Source organism: Sycon ciliatum, chromosome 11 (assembly GCF_964019385.1).
Source record: "Sycon ciliatum chromosome 11, ocSycCili1.1, whole genome shotgun sequence".
Classification (NCBI taxonomy): domain Eukaryota; kingdom Metazoa; phylum Porifera; class Calcarea; order Leucosolenida; family Sycettidae; genus Sycon; species Sycon ciliatum.
In genome coordinates this window covers 13,234,619-13,260,115 of record NC_088653.1, presented here as the reverse complement: position 1 = coordinate 13,260,115, position 25,497 = coordinate 13,234,619, and the positions used below count along the sequence as shown (strand labels likewise).

Below are 25,497 nucleotides of genomic sequence, written 5' to 3'. Positions count from 1 at the left end.
GCGCGTAGTACAGGCCCAGGTACGGCACAAACTACAGTACGGATCCACTACGGTGTTTCCCCAACGGCGTAGGTTCGTCGGAGAAGGTAGCACGTCGAGGGTTGATGCGAGAAGAAATTTCAAATCCTTACAGTACCACCGTACAAAGGGATTTCCACGAGAGTCTGCCACATCACCGATGTCCACTCCAACCACTTGCCTTGCACCTGAAGAGTCTTCAGCCTCAAATCTGCTCCTGCGCGTTGATCTCCTCAAATGTTTGAAGGACGATCCTTCCTCGGGGGTTTGGAATGCTGCTTCGGAGCACGAGCACCCAACCCTGCACGATGACTTGAAGATGACGGTGGAACGGAGAGTCCCTGAACCTACTGATGCCTCTGCACACTCCAGCTCTATTGTCGCCGCATATCGCTTTGTCAGCTTCGCATCCTTACTCCGACGCAGAGTGTACAGCGCCCTCATGCGCGCGTCCCACTCGATCGAAGAATGTGCCATTTGATGGACTGGCACTTTTTCCACACCGTAGGAAGGTAGTGGAGGCGTAAGCCAAAGCGTTTGCGACTGCCAATAAAAAGAATGGCAGAGTTTGCGCATCGAGGAGGCCTGACCATTTCTTCAGAAATGGTAAACACATAAAGTGCAGTTCACGTACAAAACCTTGTGTGAGTTCAAGAACCTGGAAAGACCAAGAAAGCTTGGGCACTACAAGATGGTGGTAAAGCCATAGCTTGTGGTGGTCTTGATCTACTTTTTGCATGAGAGATACAGTGAGTTGACGGATGTCTTCCCGCTGGGTCTGCTCAGAGCAATCAGCATGCAGCCTTCGCCCCAGGAACTTGAACTCTGCAGTGTCAATGAAAGCGATCTTCCTCCCTGACATTGTCAGGCAGGGATCGTAAGGTTTGTACCGGCCATCTACAAGCTTTGCTGCACTGCTTTTGCATTTGTGCGGCGCCGCCTGCATACATTGGGTCCACGAGAGAAAGTCCTCCGTGACCGCAATGAGTTTTTGACAACCTGCACTAGATTTGCTATAGAGGCCTAAGTCATCAGCAAAAGCTGTTTGGGACACTTGCAAAGGGGCAGATTTAAAATCATAGGAGAGGCAACTTAATTCAGGGGCTGCAAGTGAGTCTAGCAGAAGCTGGAAACAAATATTGAAAAGGACCGGGGACAAGGGGCACCCCTGGAAAACACCAATGTTGTAATTAAAGGTGGGTGGGTGTGGTTGTACGACGAAAGCGCAAAGACTGTCGTAGTAGGAAAAAATTAATTTCCTGAATTGCAAAGGAAGGCTGTAGTGGGTTAGAGCATACTGTATCAGATTGTGGCGCACTGAACCAAATGCATTCTTCAAATCTATCCACGCAATGCAAATTTGGCGTTTTGCCGTCTTTGCATCACGCATCGCCTCATAACAAAGTGATGTATGCTCTAAGCACCCAGCCTTTGCAGGCATAAATCCTTTCTGGTTGTCACCATCGAAGAACTTATTGCCTAGCATATGTTTCAAGAGGCGCTTTGCAGCTAAGGTGAAAAAGATCTTCCCGGACGTGTTCGCTAGAGCAATCGGTCGGAATTTCGAAGGATCATCAGACACCTCCCCTTGGCCAGGAGTGTGATACACGCTACCTGCCACTGCCTTGGAATGATCTTGCTCTCCCAAACCCGCCCAAAGATGGTGAAAAGAATGGATTGAAGGGAGGGACAAAGCTTCCAAACTATGTAAGGTATCTTGTCAGGACCCGGTGCAGAGGTGTTGCGACACTTCTTCAAAACATTCTGAAATTCAGTCCATGTAGGGGTCCCCTCATCGACTGGGTGGGTGCAATCCCGGGGCTTCCCTGCACTGGGGCAGGACTCGTACGAAGTGGCACGATCCTGGTCTGCATATGTGTGTTGGAAGTACTCAAAGCAGGTAGTGTCAGAGAAAGTGGGTTTGACATGGTTGGTTGGTTGAAACAATTTCTTTCCGAAGGCATATGGGTCATTGAGAAAGGCATCCTGGTCCCTCTTGTTCCGGGATCGATCGTCGTACATCTTTTGTTGTTTCAAAAGACGCTTGATTTGTTTTCCAATTGAAAAATACTCATTTCTGAGCGCTGCAGGTACTTCGTCCGGGTTTTTGATCTTACGAATTGGCGCTTTAAATCACGCCTGTGAGCCCGGAGTTTTTCCACTGCACAGTTTTTATTTGCATTCTTGTGTTTTGGTGGAGGTGGTGGTGGTTTCTGGTCGAAAAACCAGTGAATGAAGTTCTCTAGTTTGTCCAGAGTCTCTTCGATGTTAGTGTTTTTGAGGTATGAGTTGGGAAATGTTGAGTGAGATGGATCTTCAACTGAGCGTTTATTGTGTGCCATGCCTTGGTGTTTTGGCTGACGGTAGCAGTAGGGACTGCCGGACTTCTACCTTGTCCATGTCCCGTTGATTCAGGACATGAAGTAAAGACTCATTATGACAGGGAGTGGATTCGTGCGGGATTGTTCGCAATTCATCTCCAGGAGTCATTGTCTGACCTACAGATGGGCTGAAGTGCATTGAATCAATCACGGAAGTCGTCCGACCATCCCCGCTACTGCCGTCTGCTTTGGCTGAGGTGGTTGAAAGTGATTTGTAGACCGGGCAGGTCTGTAGATGTCGTGGCAAGTTTTGTTTCCATTTGAGTTTTCTCAAACAGTGTGGACATGTTGTTTCCCGGTCTGATGGTGTAATGGTTGGTGTACTTGCCTCTAAAGTCATTGGAGTCTCGTGTGGTGGTGATGCAGAGACTGCTGACACAGCTCCAGCCTGCGATGCAGCCAATGTTTTGCATTTGTTAGTCCGCATATGTCGTGCAAGGTTATGTTCTTGTTTGATGGTGGTGTGACATTTCGGACATGTATGATGTTCACCTGTGTCATGCCGTGTACTGGAGTGCTTCCGCTGGCTTGAGGTCAAACCCAACGGATCGTCATATGGCGCAGCAGAATCGTCCAGGGACACAGAGTGTTCGTGTGGTGCGTGCGTAGTGTCTAGGGCTTCATCCTCCTCCCCCTTTCGGAGCCCATGGGTGGCATTTTTCCTATTTGAACTTGAAGCAATTTAAAAGACTTAGGAGAGAGCTAATCTCAAAAGCCTGTGAAAACGCCGAGGCGTAATTTTTTGGAACTGGAGTAAGTTACATTTATAAAGACAGGTAAGTCTAACAAATGAGGACTGAGACCTCTACAACAGGGTTTTTACGCCTGAAAGCAGGTGCATGATTTAACAAGCAGGTTGTCAGTCTAGATTTTATGCGCAGATGGAGAAAAAGCGCAGAATTTTGGTAATGAGATGAAAAGCAGAAATAATAAGAAATAATAAGAAAAGATGAAATGAAAGCCTGCTCACAACCCGCCCAGCCTTGCGAACTGGGTATGGGAGAGAGAGAGAGAGAGAGAGAGAGAGAGAGAGAGACATAGAGAGAGAGACATAGAGAGAGAGAGAGAGAGAGAGAGAGAGAGAGAGAGAGAGAGAGAGACATAGAGAGAGAGAGAGAGAGAGAGAGAGAGAAGAGAGAGAGAGAGAGAGAGAGAGAGAGAGAGAGAGAGAGAGAGAGAGAGAGAGAGAGAGAATAAGAGAGAGAGAGAGAGACAAAGAGAGAGAAAGAGAGAGAGAGAGAGACAGAGAGAGAGACAGAGAGAGAGACAGAGAGAGAGAGAGAGAGAGAGAGAGAGAGAGAGAGAGAGAAGAGAGAGAGAGAGAGAGAGAGAGAGAGAGAGAGAGAGAGAGAGAGAGAGAGAGAGAGAGAGAGAGAGAGAGAGATAGAGAGAGAGAGAGAGACATAGAGAGAGAGAGAGAGAGAGAGAGAGAGAGAGACATAGAGAGAGAGAGAGAGAGAGAGAGAGAGAGAGAGAGAGAGAGAGAGAGAGAGAGAGAGAGAGAGAGAGAGAGAGAGAGAGAGAGAATAAGAGAGAGAGAGACAGAATAAGAGAGAGAGAGAGACAAGAGAGAGAAAGAGAGAGAGAGAGAGAGACAAAGAGAGAGAAAGAGAGAGAGAGGGAGAGAGAGAGACAGAGAGAGACAGAGAGAGAGACAGAGGAGAGAGAGAGAGACAGAGACAGAGACAGAGACTGAGATAGAGACAGAGACAGAGACAGAGACAGAGACAGAGACAGAGACAGAGACAGAGACAGAGACAGAGACAGAGACAGAGACAGAGACAGAGACAGAGACAGAGAGTAGAGAAAACAAGGAAAAAGAGAGCAATACCTACATGTAGATACTAGATAGGTGCGATTAGACTGAGTCAGTAGCCCACATCCAGTTCTCGGCGTGCAGGTAGCCTCATACCTGCGTCTTGAATGCCTGCATTCGGCTGCGATGGGGAAGATGCAGGAGCAGATCACAGGGCAATGCATTCCACTGGTGGAGCACACAGTGGGGAAATGATCGCTTCAGGACTAACGGGGTAGAGGCTGGCAGGCTGGCATCCAGTTGAAACTGGTGGCCAGCAGCGCTGGCATGGTCGGTCCGGGTTCGCGGGTTGGCCGACTGCTGACGGCGAGCTGGCAGAACCGCGAGAAGTTGAGGTGGGCCCGTAATTACTTGTAGCTTGTACAAACAAGCTAGGGCAGCTACTGTCCGTCTGATTGCCAGACTAGGCAGGATTGCTCCCGGACCGATGATTCCGAGGGCCCTGTGCTGGACTCGGTCCAGTCGGCTGAGGTGGCTGGATGACGCTCCAATCCAGATAAGTGGGGCGTACTCCAGCAGTGGACGAACGAATGCTTTGTACACTGTTTTGCGCCCAGCCGGAGGGAGAAGATGAGCTGACCGGCGCAAAAGACCAAGTCGCTAACTTGCCCGGGTTGCAACAGACCGGAGGTGCTCCCCAAAAGACAGCTTCTGGTCAAAGAGGACGCCTAGGAGGGTGATCGAGTTTGCCTCGGGGACTTTTATTCCGCCAAACATGATTGGCGGGAGGTGTAAGTCAGCTCTTCGGAGCGTTGCAGTCATTGCCTGGGACTTGGTGGGCTCAAATGCAATCTTCCATTTCTGTCCCCAGTTATGCAGCCGATCGATTGACAGTTGCAGTGAGTGCGCTGCACCTGCCGCGCTGCCATTCAACACAATGGAATAAAGTGTGGTGTCGTCTGCGTATGCCTCCAGCTGGGCATCATCCACCAGAACAGAGGGTGCATCATTTACGTACAGTGAAAACAGTGTCGGGCCGAGTATGCTGCCTTGGGGAACGCCCGCAGTTATGGGGTACTGGGTAGACGTATAGCCACCCACCAAGCATCGTAATGAACATGATGACAGGTATGACGACAGCCATGTGTGGAGTGGCCCAGTGATTCCTGCATTACGTGCCTTATGGAGGACACCAACATGGGACACGCGATCAAATGCCCCAGCAATATCAACAGCGAGGATACAAGCTGCTCCATTTCGCCCGACAGCATTAACCCAGGCGTGATGCAGAGCCTGCAGAGCATCAGATGTACCCAATCTTCTCCTGAAACCAAACTGGTGGGAGGTGAGGAGCTGATGGTGTTCCAGATGGTTTGTAACCTGGCTGTTCACAATAGTCTCCATCACCTTCGAGATGATGCTCAGCAACGAAACAGGGCGGTAGTTCTTGAGCACAGAACGCGAAGCCTTTTTGTGGATAGGACCCACGTTTGCCGTTTTCCACATCTTGGGTTGAATGCCTCGCCGGAAGCAGAGGGAAAACAGCTGACACAGTGGTGAAGCTAGTTCTTTGGCACACTCCTTGAGCACCCGGGCAGATATTTCATCCGGTCCCGATGCCTTTGACGTATCCAGTCTAGCCAGAACTCGACGCACTGCTTCAGGTCGGAAGTGAATGGTACTGATCGGTTGGGATGTGGGCAAGTCGTGGGGAGGGAGATCAGCAGTGGAGATATCGTCGCCGGGGATGCTACACTTCTTTGCAAAGAAGCGTCCAAATGCCTCCGATTTCTCTGCACTTGTTGCGTACTCGTGGCCATCGGCGTCAGCATCAGCGGTATATCTGTATGGCGCCCCATGCCACTTGCACACTTGAGCTTTGTCCACCACTGCTTGCTGTGCATGGACCCGTTTGATAAGCTGCGGCGTAGGCTGTCCTCCTTAGCCTGACGGGCTCGGAAGAGGGTTGCAACAGCCTCATAGACAGACGTCACAAATTGTTGCTTCAGTATGACGTCCTGGGGGGAGCGCCTCCAGGACCGCCAAGGCCTGTCTTTATATATCGGTGTCAAATGGCCTAGCCCTAGCCAGCCAGGTACTACTACTAGTAGCAGTACTAGCAAGAGTACATAACCCCAAGAGGGTTATGTACTCTTGCTAGTAGGTGACCTAGGCCATGCATTTTTACCCATCAAGAGTATAACTAGTTAACCTGGAAGGTTATATACTCTTGCTACCATGCAGAGCAGACGCGTCCATAGTTCGCAACATCCGCAGGCAGTCCGTGCGCCAAGGCCCTTCACGGCTTCAGTTCAGAGACCGTTTTTCATTTTCTCATGGGAATCGTAGCCTCCAAGGCGCCGCATGGGCTTGTTTTCAGTTGATTTTCTCTATCTCCAAATGGCGTATACTTTAAAGAAATTTGCTACTTAGAGCCCTTCTAGTGTCGTCAGGAGACCTTTCCTCCACTGAAAAGATGGTTCGGAATGATGTTGACACCTATGCCCATACCCTGGAAAATTATTTTGGAGCTTGCAGTTCGTGAGCAGCCATCTGGGATGAATGTTTCATTTTTGTAATTGCTGAAGCGAGGATTATGGTCACCAATTTCACACCAGATAAGGCGCTTACTCAACGCGGACACTAAAACCGCTATGTGGTGTGATGGACCTAAGCCTTATCTTTCGGATGCATGAGGAATTGGAGTGATACCTATGTGCCCCATAAATACACCCGAAAAAACCACGTACAGGCAGTATTGTCATTTTATGAGAAGAGGCAATTGAGCATGCTCTATTTCGTCACGACTGGTTTCAGTACTTTTACTTTACTTTACTCTCAGTGGTAGATGCTCACTGAGAGTAAAGTAAAGTAAAAGTACTGAAACCAGTCGTGACGAATTAGAGCATTGTTTTTTTATTTTTCTAATCACCTACCGGTGCTTTTACCCATTCTACTTCCCCATAGCTAGATCTAGCTTTGCTTTACATTTCTGTTTCTTTTTCCTGGTGCAGGCTTGCGGCATTGAAGCCGAGACCTTTGGTCGGTGGAGCCCCTAGTACCTCACCACCACTGCTGCCCAGTGCAGCCCCTGCTCAGTAGCTGTTTGTTTTTTGTCCACATAATTATTTATTTTACGAGTTGGGTTTGTGAATAATAGTTAAAAAAAAAATTGCTGACTATGGCCAGCAGCAGTCTAAAGTTGCACCTTTCCTTCCACGCACAGCAATGCTGAATATGTCAGCAGGCTGGCCAGCTATAAAAATTATAACAGTTTGGAGGTCGGAAACGCTGAAGACGCGATCCCGTTAATATATTGCGCCAACTGCAATGAAGAAGGCCTCTTTGATTTATTACCATTTCGTGTGGATATCTATGGTGTTGTAGTCCAAGTCGTGCGGACTATAAAACGTATTAGACATGAAATAGTGAAGGTATTGCGATTGACACTGACGACAGCAAACCAACAGTGGATATCAACCACACCCCCAGCGTCATTCTGCACATCAGGAGAATCCAATACAGTCAACTTCGCTAATACCGACTGCGGACATAACGACAATTTGCAAATAACGACAGAATTTCCATGCCCAGAGCAAAGTCCCATCCTACTGTAATGAGACTTCGGGTATAACGACACTTCGCGAATAAGGACACCTTTTTGATGCCCCGCCAAGTGTCGTTATAAGCGAAGTTGACTGTACATATAGCTGCCAACTCTGATGGTATAGACCCGATAACTTCCATCTTTCTTGTTTTGTTACTCTACGATTGGTATACAGTCATAAACTAGTGCAATCTCTGTCCATATGCGTAATGCACTGTATTTGTTTCTGGTGACTGGAGGTAGTTTATCATAGCACTGTTTTTTGTTTTGTTTTGTGGAAGATGAGCATTATCATGTTAACGTTACCGGTGTCGCGGGTCATTCCACAGTCCCCAAAGGTGACGTTCTCGGCAACGGACCGACCCAGTAGGCAACTGATTAATGATAAATTTGCTGCCATTCATGATTGGTATCACGGTGCGCCACAATGGCATATGGTGCAAAAAAAAATCGGTCTTCTGGCAAGAACAAGGTGCGGTTGGTTGCCTTCATCGCTGCTGAATGAGCAAGCGATAAGTTTTCAAGTCGCTTGACGCCTGGAAAGAGTGTATTTGTGACCATCGGCACGTCTTGCATCAAGATCGCGTAAGGCCAAGACGCCACTGCAATGCAGTGGAGCCCTTGTCTAGACCTCACGTCTTTCTTCAGCTCTTTCAGTCTCTGTTCATGTGTGCTTCATATGCTTACTCTTTGGTTTTGGATATCTTGACGGACATTGTACATCATATCAGTCATGTTCATTATGTAGGATTTTACTCCAATCCTTTCTTGTTGTCCTAATTATCAACCTAGGCGGCATGCCATGCATTTTGTTTAATACAAATCAATGATTATGTAGCATAGTATACATGTACACGTATACAGAGGAATGGTTTCTTCCCTCTTTCCTATTTGCACTGCACCTTTCTGTATGTTTGAAAGGCATTTTGTCCGAACCCGGTGGTATAGATAATTTAAAAAAAACATTCTAAATTGTCTCCAATGTAATAGTTACTATGCTGTTACTATGCCGTTGCTATGGTTACAGATGTGAAACAATTTCTTCCGTATTTTATGCCCTTGCATCCTGAATCTAAAGGAAATAATGTGATTTATAGGGAGCACTAGGTGTCATGGTCAGGTTTTAGGTGTCCATTTGTTGTGTGCTCGAATTTGGAACGGGCGTGAATATTTATGGGGCCTGGATGTCGGTCTACCGTATTTCCCTGTAAGTAAGTTTTCCCCAATGACTTAGTACCCCCCTATAAAAAATACACTTTCCACTGCCGAGGTTATCACCCCGAAAGACAGTTCCCCCCAAAAGATAGTAAGTTCGTACCCGTCCTACATGTACAGACACCGTACAGTACATACATCATATCAAGAGTACAGCTGTACTCTTGATCATATGCACGGACACTAGAGTTGCGCAGGCTTCCCACTTCGTGTCATTTACCCCCGATAAATAAAGTACTCCCCGAAAGACATTACCACCCCCGAAAGTTAGTACTCATGTGGTTGCTAAGTTCGAAAGTTAGTACGTACAAACCTACGGGGAAATACGGTATTAGACTCTCTGTCAGTCAACTATGGTAGAAATACAAGTTATCATGTCCAGGGTTTCTCCCTCACTCTCCTGCAATGCTACACTCCTACATACTGCGGATGCATTTGCTGTGTTTTCACTTCAGTCACGAGGTCGGAGAAAGCCACGTTTGCCAACGCGCTGTATAACGTTGCATGCATGGCTTGCCAAAGTTGCATAAAAACGTTGTGGCCTCATGGCTCTTGCATTACATTTCTAGAATTACAGTGGAACTCACTTAGACCATACCCGGGTAAGACGTGCAAGCGCATATACAAATGCGTTTGGGAAACGACGTACCATGATAGCATTTACAACTAGTATTATGAAGGACTTTTCAGCAGGTGCAGACAGAGTGTACTCAGTACTTTTTTGGTGTTTTTCAAACACCGTTCCACTTGACAGGTTTGCACGACAGGTATTTTAGCATGTTGACAGTGTTGAGGAGGCTGTTTGCAGTGAAGGAAGCCTGGTTTGGTGTCACTAACCACGTACATGTTGCAGGGTCTAGGAAGAGTCAACTTTGGATAATAGGTACTTTAGATACTAGAGACGTTTTGCACAACTGTTTGCTCGAAAATCACGAAAAGCGAAACTTTGTGTGAGTGTTTGCTTGTTCGCAGCGCCGGATTGCGGCACAAGCCAACATGGTTATCTGTGGGTCTCCTGTTATCGACAACATATGCAAAAAGCTCTTGTCTCAGGGTGCAGCCACTCGCAGCAAATAAATTTTCAGTCGGATGAAGCTCTGTAGATCTACTGAAGGCGACTTCTCAAACAAGCACGAGTGCACTCGTATTTTTCTTGGAGCGAAAATCATGGAAAACACAAACTTCGCGCGAACATTCGCACAAATATTCGCAAGCCCAGACGCGAAAATCCATGCGAGCGTTTGCTCTGCAAAACCTCTGTACTAAGTTCGTTTTTCCACTCCCGAGGCAGTACCTCTTATCCGAGTTCCACTGCATCTCACATGGAGCCATACGAATGAATATGCCCGTCTTGCTCCAAACGAAAGCCATTACAAGCAGTGGACCATGCAATGACCCTTGAAATGACCCTTGAAATCAAGTCCCACATTTTTGTCCCTTCATAAACTAAAGCAATCAATTCACTTACCAGCACCATCAGAGAGAGCTGGCTCTCTCTGATCAGCTGGTTGTGACTGGCGGTCGGAGCTCTCATCCTTGCTGGACCTGAGAGCTGGCTCTCTCTGGTCAGCTGGTTGTGACTGGCCGTCGGAGCTCTCTTCAACGCTGGACCCTAGACCTGGATCACTCTGGTCAGCTGGTTGTGACTGGTGGTCGGAGCTCTCATTCTTGCTCGACCCTAGAGCTGGATCCCGCTGGTCAGCCGGTTGTGACTGGTGGTCGATCCTCTCATCCTTGCTAGACCTGAGAGCTGGCTCCCTCTGGTCAGCTGGTTGTGACTGGCAGTCGGAGCTCTCATCAACGCTGGACCCTAGAGCTGGATCACTCTGGTCAACTGGTAGTGACTGGCGGCCTAAGCTGCACCCTAGCCCCATTTGTGACAATACCCTTCACCAGTGTTGTCACCACACGGATACCTGAAAAACAGCAACACACAAACACAGCAACACACAAACACAGCAACACACCAACACAGCAACACACAAACACAGCAACACACAAACACAGCAACACACAAACACAGCAACACACAAACACAGCAATATACAAACACAGCAACACACCAACACAGCAACACACAAACACAGCACCACACAAACACAGCAACACACAAACACAGCAACACACAAACACAGCAACACACAAACACAGCAACACACAAACACAGCAACATACAAACACAGCAACACACAAACACAGCAACACACAAACACAGCAACACACAAACACAGCAACACACAAACACAGCAACACACCAACACAGCAACACACAAACACAGCAACACTGTCATATACTACCATGTACAGACAAATCCACACATTGTCGACTACCAGCACCTGCAGACACTTTTACACGTTAAACGGTGATTTCTGCTGATCGGATCTTACAAACACTTTTACACGTTATTCTGTCTGATTATTAGAAATCCTACGGACAGTGGGAAAATCCCTGCTTTCATCACTACATGTTTCATGTTCATGTTGCAATGGGCCAGCAGAATATATGTTCTCAGTTTTATAAATGAGAGAGCAGGTATGGATACAGTACTGGCACTAATGACAGTCCAGAGGCCTCGCTATGTTTTGTTTTTAACTAGGGCTGTAACTAGATACTATATTTACTGTCAGAAAGTGGAACGACTAGGCACAACACTGGCAGAGTACTGAGACATTCGACGACCTGACACCTAGCTTCAACACATCTCCGTAGCGCTAACCAACAGCCTTCCAACTCGGAAGGTCCAAGGTTAATTTAAGAAGATACCAAAGAGGGAAAGGCAACCGCAGCGAAAACGAGCACAAGCCACAGTCCCATGGCAACAAAGAATGTCGACTGTTACTGGGTTGTTAAACCCTTTCTGACTGTATAACAGTATCTAGTTACTGTATAACAATATCTAGTTACTGTAAAACAGTATCTAGTTACTGTATAACAGTATCTAGTTACTGTATAACAGTATCTAGTTACTGTATAACAGTATCTAGTTACTGTATAACAGTATCTAGTTACTGTATAACAGTATCTAGTTACTGTATAACAATATCTAGTTACTGTATATTAAGCTTGTAGATAGTCATGGCATCTGGTTGCTAAGTGCCAGCCAAGGAGAAGAGAAGGGTATACCTCTTTGAAAGAGTCTAAAACGCAATCGTTACTAGCCTAAACCATCTGTAGCAGCATATGTGTCAGCTTGGTGAAAAGATGATGCTCATAGTCAGTCCATGTTTGTACTTGTAACTGTGTGTCATTCATCGTGACGGTCGAGTAATCCGATTATGCCAAAGCACATATTCCCGAAAAGCAGTTCCTCATGTGCCCAGTGACGTTGCCACATTGCTTGTCAGGGGCGGATACAGGGGGGGTTCAGGGGGTTCGGACGAACCCCCTAAAATAATTTCGACTATGGGTCCAGTCGATTTTTTTGTGATATCCCCGTGCGCAGCCAGCGAAGTACTAGTAAGTGTAGCGTACATCATGGCACATGCAGCGTAGCCAGTAGACTTCACTGGCATGCATCCTGCATGCAGTAGTCACGTACAGGCAGTGCAGGTACTACGTCACTGCATGCATGCAGTGGTCGGGACTGTTGTACGCGTAACGTTCGAATCGAAGGGTCTGTACGCGTATCATGTGACTGGAAACGATCGACAGTTCAAGTGGTGGAGCAAAAGGTGGAAAAACTGCCACTTGTCCTCCTTCGTTGTCGTTTTGTTTTATTTCGCGCTGCCTGGACTGTAGGTTTCCTCCGTCGCAGTACGAAGATAATGTTTGTGTTTGTCGTGTAGTTTGCCATGTCGCGGTGGAGGAAAAGGTGGAGAAACTACCACTTGTCCTCCTTACCTTCCTTGTCGTTTTGTGTTTTTTCGCGCTGGCTGGACTGTACTCTGTAGGTTTCCTCCGTCGCAGTACGAAGATAATGTTTGTGTTTGTCGTGTGGTTTGCCATGTCGCGACGTCTGCCAAAGTGGCGAGCGGCCGATGCCAGTTGCCATTGCCGCATTGGGCTTGGCTTCGTTCCGCCGTGTACGACGCGAATGTGACCACACGCAGTCCCAGCCGGAGGACAGTCAGAGAACTTCGCCTTCCGTCAGTTCGGAAAATGCTGCAGTCACGGCCTTAGTTTCTGCCTGTGCTGCAGCTTTGTACTTTGTAAAGCTCTAAACGCATTAATACCCTTGTCTTATTGGCCAAGCAATGCAAGGGCTACAGTGACAATAAAGATTTTGCAACTCCTGGTGTAGTGAAAGAACCGAAAACAGTTTGAAGCGAATTTAATTCTGTGCACTCGAAACAATTTGAACCCCCCGTGAAAAATTCCTGGATCCGCCCCTGTAACAGTATCTAGTTACTGTATAACAATATCTAGTTACTGTATAACAGTATCTAGTTACTGTATAACAGTATCTAGTTACTGTATAACAGTATCTAGTTACTGTATAACAGTATCTAGTTACTGTATAACAGTATCTAGTTACTGTATAACAGGAAAGTCTAACCAGTCACAAAGTCTAACGTTTTAGCGGCCAATTCTTTTTCGTTATTTGAAAAATACGTTACCGATAGATGTCTGTTTAAAGATGCGCATACAGATGGGTGGCCATTGTTAAACTTTCTGCACGTTATCATGCCAAAATTACAAAAAACGTTTTTTTTTTTTAACTTTTTATTCGTTAGACTTTCCGGTTTTACAGTACCTAGTTACTATAGTATCTAGTTACTATGGTATCGAGTTACTATAGTATAAAGTTACTATAGTAACTAGATACTATAGTATCCAGTTACTATAGTAACTACTTAGTGTTGTACAGTTACTCTGAACTCGTATCCATGTGTACTTTTCATTTCTAGATTTTTATCGGCTCAACATCCGAGTTTCAAAAATATATATGCGATAATCACAATTTTATTGAAAAGACGTTTCTTTCAGTTTTATAGAAGTGTAAGAAATTGAAGTGACACGCATCATGACTTAGGTGAAAGCAAAGCATAGTGAGAGGACTGGTATTTCCAGACCACTCATTTGTAAACCAATCATTAATTTTCTGGATTCCCCAGATTCTGAATCGAGTAGTGGTGTACGGTGGATGTATTTAAATATTTTTAAATTTGTTCCATACATAACACGGGGTTTGATCCTGAACACACACTGACAGGTCAGCTACATACATAACACGGGGTTTGATCCTGAACACACACTGACAGGTCAGCTACATAGATAACACGGGGTTTGATCCTGAACACACACTGACAGGTCAGGTACATTTTACGGAGTAGTTGTATTATACTATGGTGCTAGCTTATCGTTTTTTCTTCTTCCTTTTTTTCCAATTGTTGGCACACATAACATGGTACTGAAACACGAACTATCTCCCTGCATGCATTCCTTCCATACACTTTGCACGCATACATATCCTACCACGATGGTTCACGTTATGAACCTTGCGTTGAAAGCCCTATTTGAATATTTGATCAGCTTTCTTTACTGGGATGGTAATGTAGCAGGCCAGGTATGATACGCCAGGTAATGAGGGCCCTACGGTGTACACACACACACACACACACACACACACACACACACACACACACACACACACACACACACACTCACACACACAGATACACACACACACACACACACACACACACACACACACACACACACACACACACAGATACACAACGAGAGGGCTTGAATGAACAAAAGCAACTCAATATGCTTCGTTTTAACTTTCTCCGCATCATTACAATTGTCGCTTTCTAGAGTGATTTTTCAAATTTATTTTCTCCACTCGAAGTGAAGAAGTCAGCTAGAAGTTTGTGGCCTCCCGCTGTGCTGCACTTGCGGCTGGGGTCGACGTCTTCACCAGAATTTAAGGCAGACCTTTCAGTACTCAACAAAACGGTGAACAAGAAGCGAGTTCAAATTTAGGTCATGAAACTTCGTTTTCAAGCAATCGATGCCTCCAGGTGGCGGGCGATGACGGCAAACTAGCATTTTTGAAGAACACCGTAAAGACCACCAGCGACATAGGGTAAGCAGTTCCGCACCTTCTTTCCTTGACAAGCGCTTCGCTGGTTTTGTTGGTGTTTTCAGGCCTGCTACCTTCGCAGCAACATGCGCCACATGTAACGCATTTCAGGAATTTGAGAACACTTTGTTCTTGCCATGGTCAAATTCAGCATGCCAAATTCAAGAGATATACCAGGATTCGTATCCCTGAGCCCTTTTTTTTTTTAAATTCACGATTCGCGTGGGGGGCCGGTACGAACTCCAGAAAAATGATACTCACTCTGGGCGAAATAGAGCGAAACGAGAAGAATTTGTTTGGTGCGGAAGAGAGCTCCAAAATCACAACGGCGTTCGTAACAATTGCGAGGGAAGGGTCATACCAATGTTCGAACACAGAAAACAGTGATTCCGCCAGCCTGACTAAGACAATCAAGTCACAAACATTGCGATGTGCGAAGCGACAATTGTAGTGACAAAACCTGCTCCTGATAATACGATTTTTTAAGGGGACGTGTCTCCCAGACCCCCTCTTTCTTTTCGCCTCCTTTCGGTCCTACAACTTCTTTAGAACCTGGTGGCGCCCCTGCAAAGTGATCTGTCAGGGATTAGGACTGCCCTGAAAAGAGAACAAAATGCAAACCCCAACAGGACTGGAACCTGCGACCTTGCGTGTCATGAGCATAGCTCTAACAATCTAAGCTGTGGCACTGTGCAGAACCTAGAAAGCGCTGACAACTTTTTCACTAAAATTTCAGCTCAAAAAAACTTTCCAAATAATTTTGTTTTTCTGGTGAAAGGTCACCGTTTCCGATTGGAAGAAGTCCCAAATTCTTTGGAATTTGACGAAATTATTCATCGACTAATTTTCTCTGCTTGTAAAGCACACGGATTGAGAGTGAGTGGATATTGCAGAAGCCAAAAATTCCTTCGCGTTTGAATTGCCGTTGCTGCGCTTCACTACGAACAATACAATACCATGCGGACAAATGTGAGCACACGACACGGAGTACTGTACATCAGCAGAAGCCTTTTCCAATAAATCGTTACGGGTTAGGGCTGCTGTACTACAAGAACTCAGCGCACACCTTCAGTGAAACATAGGGACTGAATGGGAAAAGCTTACCTGACTTCAAGCCAGGGAGAAGCACCTGCTCCCGATAATGGCCGGGTGGTTCCTGTCCGCCGTCCGCTATTCTGGTAACGTTGACACGGACGATTGGTAGTCCCACAAATCTAAACGCCACCTGCCGATGGGCAGGTAACGAACGAAAGCGCTTCACTTCCGCAACCAAATTGCGACGGAGCGTCACTTAAATTCCCAGAAAAGAACAATATGAAGGGCCGCAAGCAGAACACGCATCCGCCCAGAACACCCACAGACGGCAACGAGCAAGAAAAAAACGATTCCGCATTCAACTAAAGCACGGACGGTGCAGCAGTCCAAGATCCTCTCTACACGTTCGCTGCACGCTCCAGCGGCCAGAGCTCTGTGGCTTCATTCATCTGTCTGATCTGACAGAAGATGTAGATCTAAGCGTAGATTATGTACATGACTGTACAACATGACATCAGATTCTACTGCCTGCTCCACACTACAAAAGTACAGTGCTACTCGTGTACATCCATATGTAGGTCTACATAATCATTGCATGCGGGCCGATCTTTCCGCTGACAAGTCAGTGACATGATGCTCCCATACCAACTACGAAATGAAGCCGACTGTCTGTGTCGCCAGAGCAGAGCTCTAGACTAGAGGCGGACTAGCTGTTCAAGTGTCATCACATGCAACAGTGCTAGTGAGCGATGTCGCCTGTACTAAAAATTATGTAGACCCTACAATACTCAACATGCAGGCCTGTTTGCTCACCCACGTACACGTCACGTGGTACACAGCCGGGATAAATCGTAGTAGAAGCAAGGCAGGGCAGAAGAAATGAGATCCTTTTTTTTTACAGGCAGTATATACAGCCAAGGCAAAGGCAAAGGACGTAAAAAGGCTGGCGGCATCCACAGCAGCACTCTACAGAACACATCATCATCATGCATGTACTGTCGTGGACATGGAAATCCGGTCGCACGTCTAGCGGCCCCAGGGCGCTGGCCATGCAGCCATGACACGCATTACTTCGCGCTGCTGCTAGTCGCATCGCGTATCGTATCAACATGTGCGCTGCATGCAACGACGACGTTTTAGAGGGTTTGGAAACGTGCCTCTAATCACGCGTACAGCAGACAATGTTCTTTTAACAATTAACTCCCAGTATCGAGTCAGCGAGAATCGGTATATTGCTCACAGCAAATGGCAAGGAGATAGTCCAACGAAGGAAGAATTCTACGTGCAGAGACAAACCACAAACTACTGCCAGAAGTCCAGAAGTGGAAAAAAGCAAGAAGAAGAAAGCCTGAGCCGACTTTCAATGCCCGAGCTAGATCCTCGTAAAGGATACTTGGGGGAACAACAACAAAACACATGTATACAAATATGGTAGAGTACATAAGCATGTAGCAGAGTTCGCAGGAAGTGGTACATCTGCGCAGCGTTCCGAGGGTCATACGTAGCCTGGTACTCTACGTAGCCGACAATGGCAATATGATAAAGGCTACATCTTTTAAACAAAATGTTGCCGCGCAGAAGCTTGAGAAATGTACAAAATTACGAAATCGCGGAACGAAAGATAAATCGCAAGAAATCCGTGCAGGCACTACTCGTTCAAGGCGAGTAGCAAGCGCACTTTACGAAGGCGACTCTGAAATCTCGTGAGCCGTGATCCACGTGACTTGGCATTCTTGCGTCACAAGGCACGTGATTTCACCGTGCCTCTTGTAGTAAAATTCAAAAACTGTGATCAGGTCTTCAGTCACTTTTGCATCAACAGTCGCACAGAAAATTATTGGTGGCGCAAGGAGAAGCTTGTCGTTTGGAGTGACAAGTGATCGCCGCTGCTTTTCCTTGTCGGAATCAACAATACACTTTGTTCTGCGGCCTTGGGAGTAGTGTCGGAGTAGAAATTGCTGAGGAGACGTCGCGGAGGGGCGAGCTTTCCTGCGCAGGTATGACTTTGGCCGTAATTCAGCATGGTCGAGTGGAAAAACTCAAAAAAGTTTATTTCAAGAAAACCCCAAAAGGAAGACGGGGGACATGTCCTCAGCGCTAGAAGAGGTGTTCTACTATCTGGCGGTGTATAGTTCTGGCCAATTGAGGACGTAGCTGGCTGTTTTGCCAGCGCTTGTAAATTGGCTATTTTCAAGACGATCATTTGTGGCATCACGGGTGATTGACCTTGTCTTCTGGGATCCTGGCGTGGCTAAGGCCGCGGTCACACATGAAAAGCTTGCACCGCTTTTGCGGAGGCGGAAAGCGGAACTACCGCAGCCGCTTTGGCGGACCACACGATGCAGCGGTCACACATACATGTAGACTACTGTGCTCCTCAACGCTCCGCTTTGGCGGAGAGAATGCAAATGCAGCACGTCCTATAAAATTTTAGATGTTCTTGTCCGAGTTGAAGCGACCTTCGCTTGTACAAGTAGAGCTATCGTGGATCGCTGACAGGCTAGGCTGCTGAATGTCTCCTGTCAAGTACACTCGTGGATTTGGGGCGCATTCACTGCGGCCCAGTACAGGTGTATTTTGAATATTACTAGTTTGGTTTACATCAATATCAAATTCAAATAGTTGTATAGTAGGGTGTCGTTGCCTCCTTCTTGTCCGAGTTGAAGCGACCTTCGCTTGTACAAGTAGAGCCATCGTGGATCGCTGACAGGCTGCTGAATGTCTCCTGTCAAGTACACTCGTGGATTTGGGGCACATTCACTGCGGCCCAGCACGGGTGTATTTGAATAGTTTAGTTTACATCAATATCAAATTCAAATAGTTTTATAGCAGGGTGTCGTTGCCTCCTCCATGATCCATCATCGACCCAGCGACTGCGTGGATGCCTGCAGTTGCAGTGAGGGTGTGGCAGAGTACTCTACTACTCCCTGGTTGCAGTCCTAGTGTTGCATACTCTGGTGGACGTATTGCTTGGAGAGAGTTGGAGATCGTCCGCGATCGGGGCCAATGAGTTGGGAGACGGATTCCCTCACCAATTATCCACTCATAACGATGCAGTATTGTTTGCGAGATCTCCAGAACGTACAGCTCATTGGCAAAGAAGAACAATATGAAAACTGAATACCAAACGGCAACCAAACAACGCCAGAACTCAGTGCAGAAGTAGCACACCAAACTCCAAAGCCATCACCATGCAGGTTCCGCCAAAACGGATCCGCCGAAGCGGAGGGTCCGCTCGCATTTTTTTTGGCGTAGCGATATCCAAACTTTCCGCCAAAAAAAGTGCATGTGTGACCGAGGCCTAAGCGGTACTGCTCCAGGAACTCTTCTAAGGTGAGGCAATGTTGGCTTGATGGAGTTTTGTTCATATAGTCCGTGAGCCAAATCTCAGAATCGGCCGTTTTAGCATCGACCGTTGCACCCAGAGATGGACAAATCGTCCTTCTGCACACCGCTTCACGATGGTATCCTGAAGCGATTTCCACTTGTTGGACAGTTCGAAACTGATCCAGGGAGGTCACAGAAGACGCCAAACATCCAACTTTGTTCACTGACAGCAGCGGCCATTTTCGCCTTCTTCGCTTGATTTTTTTTCCGCTTGTTCACGGATTCTCATTTTTTGAAGCCACGAGCAGATACCACGAGTGCACATAACGCGGAAACCAGTGCACAAAACTAGCTTCGAATTTTTTTGCCGCTGAGAATTATGAATCGGGATCATGCATGCAAACTGCATGCAGCAAAGTCACTACTGTTTGTAGTTACAATGCAATCATTCAGAACTGACTTCCAAGAATGTCCTAAATATCTCTCGACATATTTGTTCACCACTTCCTAGGCCAATAGGCGTAGTAGACTGTAGTGAGTAACCTTCTGGAGCAAATGACGACTGCCCCGAGCATGAACTTCTTTTCATCCTGTTCAAGGTCAAATATTACTCAGTTTGCGTTGAAGAATAACAATTACATTCGTGAATGGCCGAACTGAGAAAACCCTCATGATTTCTCTTGGATTTCGTATCCCAAGTTCCTCTACTTGGCTGGATAAATCGCCTCTTGATTTCATCATACTGGACTGGAACTTGTAGATAATTGCGAGCAATGAATTGGTGAGTGAAGTATATTTCAAAAGTAATAACCACTCGATTACTGAATAGTAGTGAATACGTAGAATACTCCAGTATTATAATGATATGAACACTGAAGCTAATGTGACATTACGGTAGTACAATAGGAAGTACGTCACCACTGTTGTAAATGCACGCGCTGATCCTATCCAACCTGACGGCCAATACAAGAGGTTGCAATTGGCTATTGATTTCCTAACACACTCATACAGCACCAAAAGCCATCTGTCATTGCTCATTTTCAACTCAACATAACACAGTTGCAAATCACCAGGTGCACATCTTGGCACATAATGTGTGCTGTCGCAGTCCACCGCAGAACATAGTAATCCACAGATAACTACCGATATAAGATGATGTCACATACATACATACATACATGCATGCGCGCGCACCCACACGCATGCGCGCGCACACACACACACACAAACACACATGAAGCAGCTGAAGAATCCGACTATGCAGTCTCCCAGGCACGCGCACACACACGAACCAGCTGCCGAATCCAACTATACAGTCTCCCAGGCATGCACGCTCGCACACACACACACACATGAACCAGCTGCCGAATCCGACTATGCAGTCTCCCAGGCACGCGCGCACAAACACGCTTATGCGCGCGCGTGTGCGCACACACACATGAACCAGCTGCCGAATGCGACTATGCAGTCTCCCAGGCACGCGCGCGCGTGCGCGCACACACACACACACATGAACCAGCTGCCGAATCCGACTATGTCAGTCTGCCATGACTGCGAAACCAGCAAAGACATACGGTGCATTGGCTGCTGCCAGACTGGTCTGCTACAGGTTTGCGACGCTCTTGAGTACACTTGTGGCGTGGCAGGCCGCTCTTCGAAAAGGAAATGTTACAAATACTACACTGAATCCGATCACGGGAGGCCGGCTGTGGTGGTGAAGCAATTCTGAATGCTGTGCGCCACTCTCCTCGCTGCTGTGCAGTGTCGAACCAATGTCCTTCAAGATGTAAGTGATGGATGTCTCCTCGGACAACATCACACCAATGAGGTCGGGTTTCACACACACACACACGACGCACACCTTGTCGACAATTGCGGAATCTAAAACCCACCAACGACCTGAAACACGGATCGCACTGGCTGCAGTGGCTGTGGCAACACCGTGTCCCAACACCAGTAGTAGCCTGGGGTGGTGTCACCAACAAAGGAAAACGCCTAGCACGCACATGCACGCACGCGCGCGCACACACACATGTACGCTCGCACACACATGCACGCTCGCACACACATGCACGCGCATGCACATGCACGCACACACACATGCACGCGCCCACACACAAACACGCGCACACATGCACGCTCGCACACATGCACGCGCGCACACACACACAAACACGCGCACACACACACACACACACACACGTGCGCACACACACATACACAGCTAATGGTATACAGTAGTATGTTGCCCGCAAAGCAGCCAGGTGCTCTGGCTTGGACCTCCAGCAGCGCTGGTTTCGCCCTCGCTACTTGTCGTCTTGCCCTCTTCAGTGCTGCCTGCAACAAAACATTCCCTTCCGGAAACTCTGGGTGGACCAGTTCTCCGTGTTGCGTTTACACCGTGCTCTGCTTTCATAATTACCGGTATGGCATTCGTTGTTCGTATCAACCACTAAGCTCCTGGTAGGTGGCCCCTTACTGGCCTTAGGATGTGGCTCTGGGTTCACTACTACATGCACATCACTGTCAGCAAGTATAGACAAAGCAAAATCAGAGGCACTGGTCTTCTCCAGGTTTGCAATTGCTATCACATGGGTGCAATTGGTGTAGCACTTTCCATGATACCAGCCACACCATTTACTCCTCTCTGAGCTCTTGTGCTGGCAGAGAAAAGCCCAGATATGGTCGTCCTTCTCTCGAGCAGCGCTGACGATGCGACACCAACTTGTAATCTCGATATTACTCACTGCAGGCTTCTCGTTTTTACTAAATTGGGCGCTGTGACACAGACACAAAATTCCAGCAATATTACTCCGCTGGGCTGTCATTTGCCACTTCGTTGCCGTCAGCTGCCTCATCCAGCACCTCGCTGCCACTAGAAACGTCTTCCTCTTTTTCCATTGTTGTCAAAACAACATCAATGTACACGAAAGGAATAAACTTCAATAAAGTGATCACAATATCCAAAGTCGATATTGTCGTCAACGTCGTCATCTTCTAAAAAATAAATTATTTTTCCTCACTCCACGCGAACTCGTGTTTTGCGCTTGCTCATACGACGCACACCTCACCACTCGCGTAAAAATATTTGTTCTCACGGTGGAATTTGGTCGAGAAAAGAAGCCCTCGCGAAGGTCTCTGGATCGGTTCTGGAACGTCCAACAAGCGAAAACGTATCCTTTGCGATGTCCTTGACCAACACTGTAAGCGGCGATTTGTCCATCCGAGAGTGCAACGGCACTTGTGATTTTGAGTTTTGGCTCACGGACTAATAGCTTGTTTGGATACGCTGTGGCGTGACTCGTTTCTAGACCCATTAATAATGTGATATTTCGGCCATTTTTGAGGGGTATGCAAATTTCAAGGTTCCCTTCAGAAACTTTTTCAAGGGCTTTGCACAATCGATCCACACCCCAAAGGGAACCTACCTGCAAATTTTGAGCGAAATCAGAGAGATCCACTTGCACACATACTTTGGTATTTTCATACATGCTCTCTTAATTAAGAACAGTGATTGCCCAGTCACTTTGTTATGCTGTACAACATTAGCTGTCATCCTCGCAGGGACTGCACAGTATTCTCTACAATACTTGAAACACACACTTCCCATGACAACCCAGACTACTGCTAAAGAGTAGCCTCTACAGCTTAGTACAGCCAACTGACGATCTCCAACAGTCCACTGCCTCCCACCAAGGGTCCCTCAACAGTCTAGAGGAGTGGGGCCGCAAGTGGCGTATCTGCTTTGAGCCAGCCAAGACACAGCGCATGGCTCTACATCGCAAGCACGTTCCCCCTGCACTCCACCAGTCACCTTTGGAGGGGATACACTCCAGGAGACAGATACCCTGAAGCTGCTGGGAGTCATGCTCGACCCTACTCTCTCCTACAGAGCGCACCCGCGCAGTGTTGCACTGCCCGCCTCCCAAAGGCTGGGTTTCCTACGAAAGGCAGCACCCATCCTGCACGACCATGGTCTAATGACGGTCTACAAGGGATTCGTGCGACCCCTACGTGAATATGCCCGACTGGCCTGGTCGAGCGCAGCCGCAACTAACATGGCCCAGCTGGACAAGGTTCAGCAACGTGCCCTGCATTTCCTGGGACCTGGAACCATCCTCCAAAGTCTTCAGCTTCGTCGGATGGTGGCAGCCCTGTCATACTTGTTCAAGCTGCACTACATTCCAGGGCCTCCCCAGGTAAAGGCCATGCTGTCACCAACCAAGCCCCCTGCCGTAGCTAGCATGTGCACACGGCAGAAACGTCAGACGCACCATGCCTTCCAGCTGAAGTAGACACCTCCTCGTACAGCCCCTGACTTCCTCCTGCGATCCTTCCCCTTCTTCGCCATCACACCCTGGAACAACCTGCCTGCGGACCTCCTGATTCACGAGCCTCATTCAAGACGCCTCCAAACCTTCAAGGTCAACGTATGTAAGGATCTAATCCGAAAGAGATGGCTGTGGTCCACACAGTACCTGTGACGATGATATTGAGACCCATTTAGTATTTACCTCTCTACTAGTACTTGCTTGTTATGAGTATTGTTTTCTTTCTTCTTTTTCCCTTCTGGTTTAGTCATTACACGTATTTATATTATTTGGTGCAATACTAGCGCCCCTTTCTCGCACCAAATTATTAGTTTTGCTACTTGACCATGCAACCCTCCCCCCCCTTTTATCGATGCCAGGTTGCAACGCTAACGCCGAGACGCCTGGTCGGTCGAGTTGCTCCCTGTACGTCGGCACGTCGTCCCTACATCCCCTGTGTCTAGTTTTGTGTTTGTCTCCACATGTCTCTTTGTAGGGCTGTGTTCCAAATAAAATAAAATAAAATAAAAGTGTTTCTAGTGCTGTGTTAGCTAGTATACGAATAATACAATATGTTGTGTTGGAATGCTTTTGCATACTAACCTGATACATGTAGTACATTTTGTGAACGTTTCCCAAAATATAACGTCATTATACATGTACACACTAGCATAGAACCTAACAATACCCTAGCCAAGCAGAGCCTTCCAGCAATTCACGCCAGTCCTGTTAAACATGGTGAGATGTAGCAATTATGTGGAAAAAAGGGACAAAAGGTTAGACGGTTCAACTTCCTCCTCCCCTTACCCTCTCCGAGATGGTGAATACCCAGTCTTCAATCTGAAAAAACACCAATATCTGGTGTGGATTAAGGAGATTGTTCACACCTGCTCACATCTCTCCCCCCTCCTCTCCTTTCCTTCCCACCCACTTCCTGCTAGGAGATGGTGACCAATCACACCTCACCTTCTGTACTACCATATTAACCTAGAATCCATACTTTACACACGTTCCCACGTGCACACGTTACTATAACACCTTTAAAAGTATAACTCCAAATGTATCATTTCTCACACAAAGAGGGCTTGACAGGAATATCAAAGAAACTGTAACGCAATGAGAGAAGAAAGAACGGCGTTCAAATATAATATCCTCAAGTTCAAGGTAATCGAAGGAAATTAGAATGTAGGGATCGTATTAGTTTGGTCGTTTATCATCCTGCTCTCACGTTCATGGTTTAGGGGCAAGCCGTGAGCATGGAGTGCCACCGGTTCTAGAAAGGAAATAGTTCGGAACAGGGCCAATCAATTCCACGGTTTGCGGAAATGGAATCAAAAGAGTTAGCTTATTCTCATTATCACCGATATAGGAATATTGAATAGGCCTTTCGTTTTGATAAAGATCTTCCGGGGAAAACCTCGCATTGCTCTTCCATGCCAAACAGAATTCGCAACAGTGATGTGGGCTATAATCAGTTGGCAAGAAAAAGTGACAATCGGCCAAAATATTCAACATATATCGAACAACGGGGTCTATGATTGTTGAACACTCGGTACACACGTCAAACCATATGCTGAGCTTAAATTGTAATCTTTTGTGCCTACTAGAAGATGATTTAAACCAAATAGCAAACACACTAAGCATGAACCGTCTGAAATATGGGAAGTCGATGTGCACTTCGGAATCTTTACTCCAGTGTTCGCAACGTATTTGGAAGCCAAAGTGGTGCGGTTTAACACCAATTTGTTCATAAATATCGAGTATACTTAGGAGCTCCTTCCACGGGTAATCTGCATGAAACAGAGAATGAACACACCTT

General features: G+C 47.0%; 1 protein-coding gene across 1 annotated transcript in view; it reads right to left on the bottom strand.

The window, feature by feature from the left end:
- Positions 1-16,528, bottom strand: part of LOC135826984 (uncharacterized) — a 178,033-nt gene extending 161,505 nt beyond the window's left edge. The window contains exons 1-2 of the mRNA XM_065339506.1: positions 16,111-16,528; positions 10,446-10,893 (exon numbers count right to left, since the gene is read on the bottom strand). Of these exons, the coding sequence (XP_065195578.1) occupies positions 10,446-10,851 (406 nt within the window). The 5' untranslated portion in view covers positions 10,852-10,893; positions 16,111-16,528. The remainder of the gene's footprint in view (positions 1-10,445; positions 10,894-16,110) is intronic.
- Between the last annotated feature and the right edge of the window lie 8,969 nt (positions 16,529-25,497).